Below are 12,562 nucleotides of genomic sequence, written 5' to 3'. Positions count from 1 at the left end.
CATATAATATTTTAGAATTAAAATGTAAAACTAACTAGGTACATATAGAATAAAATACACAAAGATCAGTTGATACCATACGTACTAATTACATAGACAAAAATCACAATTTTAGTTTTTGAATAAATTTCTTTTTACCGCCAGGTAAAGAAAGATTTTTTTTTTTAAAAATATATTTACGTTCCAGTTTGATGTTTCTGAGCAGGTTCAATTCTCAAAATTATAAAATAATTTTACCAGTTGTATATTATTCTTTTATGATTATACACAGTTCATATAAAAATTGGTCAAAAAACATTTTATTTCTTGGATAATAAATATACAATGCTGGCAAAAAGAGCAATAAGGGATACAATTTTAAGTCTTTTAAATTTATTTTTATTTTATAATGTTATCACCATAAAAGAAGCTCACAGTTTTCAATTTAAAATACTACTAAATTATATTGTGAAGTTCTACATAAGTAATATTTCATTAATAGTATTTTTTCTAAAATTACTAAAGCTATATTAGGTATGGCCTTAACTATTCAATATGTACATTACCTACCTACCACAAGTATTATATTATAATATTTAATATAATAGTTGTGTATAAATTAAATTATATTAATTAATACCTATATCACGAATTTAAAACAAAAATAATATGTAATAATATAATGATGTTATAAACGATGGCACCAGATTTTTCTTCCTACATTAAGACTGCCAGTTTTTCATTTAACAGTCTACATTTTTTAACAAAACCAAAATATTGTTGTATTGTATTTTTTCAATTGTGTGACACTCAATGGGTCAACATTTTCTTTTGTTTACTGTGTGAATTTAAATAAAAATTAAACTTAATACTCTAAGAGGAATGAAAATTTATTATACATAGGTACGTTATTAATAAAAACATACAAGATAGTTTTGTCCTTTCATAGAAAAAAAATATATAATAAAAATAATATAGTAATAATAGATTGCAAATTTGATAGGTTTTGTGGATTGTCTTTGAAAAACAAACTTTTAGAATCAGTACACATATATCTGTTTGAGCTGGTCCCGTAGTTCTGCGGGTATTTTGTATGCGTCTTGTTGCTGTTGCTTTTTGTGCACCAGTCTTCGCCACTTGCCTCGCAAGTTTTTCCGTAGTCCCTTGCGGTGCTCTGCGGTTTCTTCGATGGGTACACTGCACACCAATGTGTCCTGAAATCAAAAAAAAAATCCTGTCAGTCACATTGAAACAAGACGGTTGAAAGTGACCAATGTGTGTGGAGGAGCTTTGGAAATGCGTTTAAATTTAGCACAGCCGTTGAAATAATTTCCAAGGCAATATTGTGGGTCACCAATTGCCATAACAATATTTATGTTATCCATTATGTTCTTACAAAACCAGTAGTGCGCACCAAACTATGTTTAACCTTCTACGGTGTGTAGGTATTCCGTACACACTATCCTTGTCTTGATAATGCATTTCTCCCACTTGAATGCAGATAAGATGAACAATATTTAATGATCTCATGTTTTCAATGAGCTCATTAACTATGAGAAAAGGTTAGGTACTCGTTAAAAATAAATTAATAATTTAGAAATCTGATTTAAATTAAATCAATTATTATTGTTCGGTGCCTCCTACATCAATGGCCAGACTTTATCCCAACCTTATCGTTTGGACAAAAACCGTCTACCTACGTATGTAAGTAACATATTATATATAAGTAACAACCAATATAATAGAAGCCAACAAATAGTAGAGATGATTTTATTACCTGATCGGAGCTGTACAGCCTGTACGGTGAGTTATACCCATTGGTGTTTTTGGCTGCAGCGTTTTTGGCTGAATACTGCCAGAGGAACGGTAAAGGTACGGGCGCATCGCCCACGTCACCCGATACGTTTGTGACAACGGCGACGTCGACAGGCTGGGCATGGGGCAGCTGACAGTCCACATTGTTGTTGTTGTTGTTGTTATTGTTGATCGCAGTGTTGGCGGTGGCGACGGCTGTGGCCGCTGCCGTGGCCGCGGCTGCTACGGCGGTCGCGGTTTCCTCGCGTTTCCTAAGCTTGCTGCGAACCAAACGGACGGTTAGAAATTTAGAACCGTTGCTACCCACCATTTTCAAGCTGTCCCTAAGCGTGCCTATGCAATTGAAACGCGCTTTGGTCTGTTCGATGGTACCGGTGGCCGGGGCTTTCGGGTAAGCCACCACGCCGCCAAACGTAACGGTTTTGGCGGAGCACATAGCGTCACCGCTCGGGTGAGTGACGAAAATAACGACGACGATAGTATGTGTCGTTATTGGTGTCACTTGTGTAGAGAGAAAAAAAAAAACGTTTCTGTGTGTTCAAAACAGTACGACACACAATCGCACACGCACAAACACACACAGACACACTTAAAATATTATTATAATAATATATACGAATTTAATTTAATCGTATGATATACAGAATACGCTATTTTAAAGTAATATTAACGACTAGTTTCACTATCACAGCCTCGTGTATGTTTCGACGAATATTATATAATAATATTATACCGGACGTCCGACGGTGCGGTTCTTCTCCGAGAAGAATTTCAAGTCTTGTTTATTCAACACGATATCATATAACCGACCGCTGAGGAGGAGAGAACGTCGGTGGTCGAAGAGAACAACAATTAATACAAGTTAAAATTAATATTAATAAATACACACGCGCGCGCGCGTCACGTCTCGGGTTAGGCGGTAGACGAAGACGACGAAGACGAGTGTGGTCGCGGCCACGCCGGGAAAGACGTAGGGTTGTCGAACGGGCGTTATTAACTGAACGGCTGGTGAGTGGGCCTGATCATTTTCCGGGAGCGTGTCCAAAGCGGTGGCCTCTGTAAGTGGTGATGGTGGTGGTCGCCTGCCGTGGACGACAACGACGACGGTACTTTGCGACAACCGACGCACATTCGAAACGTTTATGCTTGTGCACGACGGAAACAACAACGCTACTTCGCGGCGAACTGAGCTGATGACGACTGTCGACTGTTCGTGTCCTGGCGTGACTGTGGCCGCACGAGTGTCGAGCTGTAGCAGCAGCAGCAGCAGAGAGAGCGTGTCGAGTGGGGCCGACGACGGGACAGACACGGACAGACCGCGGCTCACACACTGCAGTCACGCGCAAAGTGCAACGACACTGCGACCGGCTGCGAGCGAGCTGTGGCGCGAGCGACTCCGCATGAGCGACTGGTCGTGGTAGTGCCGTACAACGTAGAGCGTGGTGGTAGCGTAGCGCGAGCGAGACGGTAAATGCGATACGGTGCCGATCGGCGGCGAGCCGACGACGCCGCGTTGTGGCCGACGACCAGTGGGAGCGCCGCCGCCGCCGCCTGTGCCAACCCTCCGCCGCTTTCGACCCCGCCACCACACCGCCGTCAGATCGCCACGTTGCCACATCACCCGCCCGTTATGCTGTGGTGGTGTACCCGCGCCGGGGGGGAGGGGTTGGCGGCTAGACGGGACTCGATTCTCGACGCGTCGGGTAAAATATCTTTTCTATGGTCGAATACGTGTTGTAACAATATGATATTATAATATTATTATTATTATTATTATTGTGTGTGTAAGTGTAATGTGGGTGCGTGTGGATCTACAGCCGTACGAACTATATCGACGATCAACCCTAAAATAAAACGCATTTATTCGTCCGAGCGGTGTTCACTGTTCACTACCACTGCTATATACCATGTCGGTTACAACATTTTATCATTTATCAGACCTTAAAATGTGGGTGTGCTTAAATCATACGAAGCTTACGATACAAAATATTTTATTCCGTTATTCAAAATATTTATTGATAATAATAATATTAACAATTAATCACTTAAAATTGAAATAATACATTTTAATATAATATTATAATAACGAATAGTAGGTATAACTATTTATATACCTATTCGATGTATAGATAAATTATTCAAGTCTTCAGTTGCAAATGTATTAATAATATTTTTTTAATTGATTTAAAAAAAAAATAATATAATTTTCAATATTTAACAATGACAGTCGTTTGAAAATCGTTCTTTTGTAATGCATAATAGAAATCATATAACTGCGGTTATATTATTGGGGAGCCGTGAAATTTGAAATATTTATTGTATTTAAACTATTTTCTTTGAACGTTTATAAAAGAAAAAAAACCATAATTATTTTCGACTTAAAATTAAGTGGGGTGGGTTATTTAGTTATTAAATGACCGATAATATAATTTATCTATTTTAAATAGTACATGTAATTTTAGGTTAAAATAATCGACGATTTTGATTATAGGGGCCTTAACGGTTTTTTACATTGAATTTAAGGGTTTCCACGACAAAAAAGTTTGAGAAGCACTGCCCTAGCCCCTATACCTAGTTGTGCCTATGAATTTGCACCGTTGCAGTACGTCATGTTCGTCAGTGCATACCTGCATATCTGAAGTGGTATAATGGCGGATACTCCTATCCTCCCCCCCCCCCCTTTCCCGGCCATGGGTACCATCGAAGCGTTATATATACATAATATTATGAGTTTATAGGGAAAATAATATTACTATAAATAGGTACACTATTCGGTTAAAAAATACCTTGGACATAAAAAATAAAACGAATTTATTATACCTATGTAGCTATTAGAATATTACGTCAAGAATTTTAAACAATAAAATGTGAAAACGACAACTATAGACTTATGGCACGCGAGGCTTAAACCATCAAAAAAAACAAAAAAAAAACCTTTTTACATAATAATATATGTGTAAATGCACCATCACCCAGTCGTCCGAGTCGTCATTTTACCTATAGTGTTCTATGTACCATGTACGACTCTAAAAAATATATATGTGCGTATTATATAGTGCACCGAATACCGATGCATGTCTGTCGCACGGCACCGTCTACACGAATAACTGCGATATTTATTATCATCGATATATTATTACTATTTTTTTGTTTTTGTTTTTAACCATAATATAATATTATATTATATTAAACTTTTTCTGCTTTTGTTTTCTCTCGCGGAGGTATTATACAGTGGGTCCCCTATATCCTCGCACATGCGCACATAAACAAACCTCTGCTAAACCCTATTATACCTGTGCGCAGGTTTCTGTTCAGTTCTCGTGTCGTCGAAACGTATAAAATATAATCAGGAAACGTATTTTGTGGTTCCCCTCGCGTCGTGTTCTGTCGATACAAGTACATTTTAAATAATTGTAATTCGTGAACCATCACCCCCCCCCCAACCTTGCTCCGGCTGCAGGTATATACATTAAATTATACGTATATAATATATACATACACATCAGCTAATATTGTTATATGCATTGACGCAACGAAATACAAAATATATTCGAAACAAAACTACGTAGGTATATATCACGTGTATAATTATTTATTATTATAATTCGTATAGGTACCTATATAATATATTATTATGTAGGTGGGTAGTATCAAATTTTAGAAATGTTTAATAATATTCAAGTGGACATATAAACGTATACGCATCGATTTCGTTGTAGGTAGGTGTATTATTATAATGTGTATAGACGTTACCCCGGCGCTACTATATTATTATATAATTATGAAAACATTTTTGAACCATTTTTTAATTTGTTAAGTCAACATTTCGAATCATTCGACGGAAATATTATATCCATATATACGTAATATAAAATATTTTAGTACGTTTTTAAAACATAGATTTTCTAGGTCTTACTAAATTTTATCATACTTATAATATTTATACATCATATAAATACATATATATATATATATATTTGGAGAGAGAGATGTAAAATTATTGGTTGAACAAAATTCAAGTCGATTCTCATTTTTCTCAAGCTGCCGTTTTAAAAACTTGTTCAACATATATAGGTACATTTAAAAAATTTTAAAACCAGTTTGAGAATCCATTATTTTACTAGGTCGAAACATTTCTTATGTATTATATTATATCTATGTTCAACTTGTTTTCAAGTGAATGTTTTCATTTACTTTCATAAAAGCAAATAATATTTTATTTTTATAAGCTTTATAAATGTATGACTATTCTTGTATAGGGAATGGTTTCTGGTAATCATCGTAGTGTATGGCGTGTAATAATTAAAAAAAAAACGAATCGAACAAGAATTATTATTCTCTTCGTCGAGAATATTATAGATTCAATACAACTATAATCTATATGTAGGTGGTATGGATTTTTTGTGCATCAATACTATAACGTAATTGAACACGATTTAAATATTGAAATTACTTCAGACTTATTAATCGCCTAAGCCTTTTAACACACGATAACACAATGAATGAAATAATATTTATAAATTATCAATTGTTTTCAGATTAAAGGAAATCCAGTCATACTACACTCGTATAGTCATCGTACCTACATGATATTATGGTGTATTTTACTGTTGCAATACTATATACTGTATAGTCTAACTACGAGTACCTACCGACTTATTTATGTATAAGCTTATTCAATAAACGGTTGCGTCAATGATATTATATTGGATACACTCGGTGCATGATACAATGATGAAAAACCTAATCAAATAATAGTGTGATACGCCTTGCACAATGCTTATGTTTTAAACTCTGAATATAAATCGAACTATATACGTATATTATATAGGTACCCTATAATCGTCAAAAGTGGGCCGCGTGCGATATATAGAAATACATACATTATAATATGATATTATTTATTATTATATCGTACGAGAGTTGACAACAATATAAAATTTGCAATTTTTACCGCGGCGGTGATTGTTTGAAAAACGGTACAGCTGTTGAAATAATAGTCATAAATTCATAATATAATATATATATAATAATTCCCTGATGTATATACCACATAGTTATAGCAATATTTATTATATATATATATATACAATACAGGTAAAGAAATTAATTGAAGCCATTAAAACAGCTGCAGGTGGCAAAAACGTTACAGATAATAATCGTATGTACATATATTATTATTGTATTATATCGTGTGTAAATGGGTGGATCGTGGGTATACATCGTACTATAGCATAGGTATAACCATTGATTATGAACACTAATATTCATAATCAATGGGTATATAAGTGTATAACGCGTTATAGGCATTATATGCGGTTATAACGGTGAAAAAACGCCGTTTGCTTGCGTGCGGATAATTAAAAATATATTATAATATATACGACATGGCGTCTGTTTGACAGCATACGTCATAATATTGACAATCGCGCAGCAGTACAGTCACAATACAAACCATATAGGTAATATACATTAATATACATAATATTAATATATTATATTATCATAAAAACTTGCATCGGTAGGCTGCACGAGCAGGCCGGGTACACGCATCACTATGTAAGTGACTGCAGCAGTTTGGGTACAAGTGCAACACGTTATTGGAATATTGACGAAAACAAATTGCGTTTTGCGTTCGCATAATTATAATAATAATATTGTGTTTACGTAGTATAAATATAATATTATAATATAATATTTCATTATTACTATTGTAATGCGACCAAGTCTGCTGCAGTGCGACACAATATGTTATTATTATTTTATGTTATATTATGCGTCGCGTGAATTACCTGCGGCTGCGTTTGTTATTGATCGTCGATCGAGGTAATCGATTCCCGTTGCAGTGCCTAGCAATAATGTTTACTATATTATCATAACGCGTAATTTGTTTTTATTTTTCTCTCGTCCGGCGAAACCAGATACTCCGACGAGCTTCATAATGATAAAATAATATACGTTATATTCTATAGAGCGATTCGCCGAGCACGCTAACCTATATAGCAACCTCCCTATTTCCATAATCATTCGATAGATACTTAACGAATCATCCCTCAAAGAAAGCCAGCATATGAAGATCGTATGGTCTTTGAGAGCCCACCAACCGCACTTGTTGTTGTCGTCACCATTTTGCGAGTGCGTCACTATAAATTGGTACCCATAGGAAAACTTATATTAGCACGCTCAACAGTTCACGTTTAGCTTCATTATAGTTCTAATACCTATTTAAGTTAAAGATAACAACATTGTTTTTGTTCTGTTGGAAATGATTTTCGATATTATATTTTAATTTCTAAGCGAGCTAAATGGCCGTTTTTAAATTTTTAAACATTTTACACACTTCTAATATTATCGTTTGAAAATTAAGATAATTTCGTAAAAAAATACAAAACGCAAAAAATGGTATTAATGTTAGGTTTGATAATAGGTCAATACACTCTAATATTAAAAACAACGTAGCTAAACGTGTACTGTTAAAGTAAATTTGCTATCTCGCACGCACTTGTAAAGTCGGATGTTTTCACTATATATACCGTGGCGTGTATACAGTTGAATATGTTTTTTCAAGACTTTTATAAAACGTTACCGACATTTTGTTACCTATATATATATATATATATATACACGCATAAATACGTTAAACATGACACGACACGGTATAGTGGTAACCCGTAACTTAAAATATGCAGGCGTGTGCTTATATAAGCGTTTCAACAATCAGAGTTTGAAGAAACGCACGAATGCATGATTAATGGAAAATTCGGGGATGACCAGGGTCACTTGCAGGTGAATCATCCGTGTTGGGTTAGGTTATGTAATTATATAATATATTATACCTACCTACCTATACGTAAATGATATTTTCGCGGATATAAATATGGACAAGGCGATATTAATCATTTCATCATTTCGTCGTCGCTGAGTAGAGGTATCTGCAGTACGTTCTCGCTCGAGGCGAATGTCCGCGCTACGAAGTCGAACGAGGTAACTATACAGAGTGGACAAAAAAAAATGGGAAAACGACTGCGCCATATCGGCACCGGGAAAGTGCGGTCACTGCTCACCGTTATTCGCTTTCGGGGCACACAGGCTATATTTAATTTACACACACACACACTTATAGTATACACCGTGTGCATGTAGATAATATGATGTGTTCCGCAAACGGGCGACCGGTTCGGTCATTTGCGAATTCACATCGAGTTGAATATTATGTCGGAGCGCGAAATCCGGTCCGGACAGTACGCGCGGTGGCGTCCTAAAACACGAAATTCTCGATGTAAAAAAAAACAGGTGGCAAAACGATATTCGAGCCGATCCGCCGCGGCATCCATTACTATTATAATATAAGATATATAGACAATATAGTATTGTGTCGCGGAACACCGAGAATTCGAGATGAATTCTTATAATATTGTCTTCCTTTAGGGGTAAGATAAATTAAGATGAATGGGGGTGGACGGGACTGCGGCACCGCGAGTGTGCGCTGGATTGCGCCGACGTTAATTTTGGTCACGACTTTGTTCCAATGAACTTGGAAGTTCTGAAAATCAACTTAAATTTACTAAACAAATGCGTACAGTGTTGCAACTTACAATCCGTCCGGTTTATAAATTGGACAAAGTTGTGGGGGCTATATAACTATTCACATACTGCATATCATGTGCGTACGACCGCGTCTGTATATACCTGGTAGGTAGGTAGGTATACCTACGTCGTATAGTGTTCGTTTCAGTTGGTCACACACTGCGGTTTTGTGTATCCGTCCGGAGTATGTTCCAACTATTCGGTTTGTACAACCTAGAAAATGTATACAGCACACGCGCTGTACAATAAATTTCCATCGTTGTTTACCGCGCGGTGTTCGACCTATGTTGTGCCTAATTTGAACACCATTGGAGTGAAAATCAAACTATACCTACACAACTAAGTTTTCAATCCGTTTCATGGTTTACGTTATCCGTTATAAACCCCATCGCGTATCCTGGGGAGGTATTGAAATACCATGCATTATGCAAAACTATTGAATTGTTATCATGTTATTTCTAAGCTTCAGATTTCTAAAAAATATGCGTTGTGCCGTTGTCATATTTATTCTGTATGTCATTTGATATTATATTAATATGAAAATCCATGACCATACAATTGAATTTGTAAAGCCCCCCCCTCTTAAGCTATATTTAAATAGGAGATCAAAACCCCCCAAACAAAATCCCGGTTTCGCGCCTGCAGCCATCGCAAACACTATATTACTATATATTATACAATCCATATTCCACGTGTATTCCATTGTTGAAAATGGACCGAACCCCGTTCACGGATAATTAATAAGACCTTATGGTGTGTGACCAGGTTCGAGATACGATGTATATTATATAATGTAATAATAGCATAAATCATGGTAAATCGCGATAATCGCGTTGAGCACAGGGGGATACGCCGCACGAGGCCATCGGCGGCCGTCTCCATTCGAGGCGCACATGTGTCATGGACGCGTGACCGCGTTCGCAAAGTATTAAAGTAATCGTTAAGTTATAGCAATATATAAGTATCCGTTTGTATATGTACGCGAGTATAGAAGTATAAAATATATTATTTTATATACGATCGACGTTCCGAGCCGTTGTGTAATAAGTAATAACCGACGCCGCCGCTTGCAGCCCCCTCGCAGACATCACCCAACCCTTCCGCGGAGCACAACAGGTTTCTGCAGTTTATACGCGTCGGCGGAGGGCGTAAGACGTATAATATTATAATAATGATAATAACTATACGCTCGTCAACGTCATCGTCGTTACGTAAGGGTGTGCCCCGTCGCTATAATATACTATAATGTTCCTGTATACAATAATATAATATATAATTTAATCGTCCGCAATAGGTACTGCATGTAAGTTACAAGTCGGATAGTATTATTATCATCATCATCGAGTCGGCGGCGGCGGCGTCGGTTTTCGACAGCTGCGACAGCCGTCGTGTCTAACGTTATAATAGCGTAACACATAGGTATAAGGTAGGTGGTAGGTATATACTAGGTAGTTAGTTAGGTATACTCGGCAATTGCCATTTACCGCGGCCGCCGCCCGTCCCACGTCGTTATCATCATAACGTGTTTGCGCGAAACGTATGTAAATGCAAATCCGACGGCCGTTTGCCGCCGCGTTGCACAAGGCTGCGGCGTGCAAATTTACCTGCTGCACACACACACACACACACACACACACACACGAGTATTTCATATAATACCTATGTGAACACACTGAGGCTATAGAGAAGACCTTTTAAGATCACGTACTCGAATCTATGTATGTATAAGTGCGTGTTCCCCTTTGTGAATAACATTATATGTTATGATGGAGGAGGCAACCAGCCAAGGCCTGTGCGGCGTTTTTGTCCCCCTCCTCCCGCATAGCCTTGCCGTGCGAACCGATCGAAAAGTCCTCCGGAAAAACCTCGTCGCTACGACGACGACGAAACCCCAAAAACCACGACGATTTCGGATTCGCCGCAGCAGTCGGTAAACGCGTGTAGCTACACGGGCAATTACACTAATTATTAGAATATGCTCCGAAGAGATTTGTTTCGTTTGTTTTTCAACGATTTCTTGGCACCGTTTGTTTATATATATATAGGTATTATTACACGCGGGGACGACGTAAAAACATTATTTTTTTAGAAAAAACATTGGCCGCGGCACTGCGACAAGCTTTGGCACCGCTATAATGGGTTAAGGTTGCGGAGCCGACGAAATTCACACCAAAAACTGAGAGCGGAAAACAAAATCAAAAAAATCGAACCAGCCGCGGTTTTTCGTTCAATTATTTTTTTCATTTTGATCTAAACTTGAACTGCGGCGTGATGGAGGTTATAATAACCTACGTACCTCTATATATATATATGCATAATATATTTTATGATATACATTAATATAATATATATTGTATGCGTTGTATACCTATATAGGTACCGCTCGAACGAGAAGGAGGAGGAGGAAGTGTTCGCGTCGATGGCGAGGTCATATTATTATATACATAATCGGCTGGACACCGCCGACGACTGCTGCAGCCTGCGCGCAAGACCTCGGTTGCGATTTTTTTCTGGTCGTTACGATTTCTACAACACGGTCAGAAATTTTCAATTGGTTTTCCGAAACGTTTACGGTGAAATCGGCCGACGTCGAGTCAACCGACTTTCGAGTCTTATTGACGAATTGCGATATAATATTATGATAATATGTAAAACGCGCACTGCAATAATTTTAGCGGTCAACGCAGTTTCCCAACGCAGCTGTTGTACAATGTAATATTTCAAACCGTCCAAATACGTTACCTTAGTGACAATACCTCGTATCTACAAATTTTACGAAAATGACTTGCAGTATATGTACGAAATTACTATAATTTTATCGTTGTCGTTTCCCACTGCGGTCCGAGGACAATGCGCATTATTTTCTGGTTTGCAAAGTCACCCGATAAGATCTACCCGATTTGAAATATCATGAATGAAAATGGAATTTTCCCGGGGAAATTAATTTGGTATACAAATTGTGAAATTGGTGGAACGAATTGGTACGATTAATGGTAAATATAAATGCGGGAAAGTTCGATTGGTGTGAATCTGCGAATGCTGTGAAATCGTTTGAAAAATATAAGATTTCTCTGAGAAAATTGAAGGTACGAATTCTAAAATCGGTGTTACGAAATGGGACGATAAATGCGAGACATTTTTGGGAATTTTCAACACTGTGGTGCCCCAGGAAACCAGCTAA

General features: G+C 37.2%; 1 protein-coding gene across 2 annotated transcripts in view; it reads right to left on the bottom strand.

Moving 5' to 3' along the window:
* Nucleotides 1-848: 848 nt before the first annotated feature.
* LOC132952202 (uncharacterized) overlaps nucleotides 849-12,562 on the bottom strand; it is a 132,345-nt gene continuing 120,631 nt past the window's right edge. For both annotated transcript variants that reach the window (XM_061024405.1, XM_061024406.1), the window contains 2 exons: nucleotides 1,757-2,054; nucleotides 849-1,193 (listed from right to left, as the gene is read on the bottom strand). In XM_061024405.1, coding sequence (XP_060880388.1) covers nucleotides 1,020-1,193; nucleotides 1,757-2,054 — 472 coding nt within the window. In that variant the 3' untranslated portion in view covers nucleotides 849-1,019. The remainder of the gene's footprint in view (nucleotides 1,194-1,756; nucleotides 2,055-12,562) is intronic.

Source organism: Metopolophium dirhodum, chromosome 9, assembly GCF_019925205.1.
Source record: "Metopolophium dirhodum isolate CAU chromosome 9, ASM1992520v1, whole genome shotgun sequence".
Taxonomy (NCBI): domain Eukaryota; kingdom Metazoa; phylum Arthropoda; class Insecta; order Hemiptera; family Aphididae; genus Metopolophium; species Metopolophium dirhodum.
This window is presented reverse-complemented; position numbering and strand designations above follow the sequence as displayed.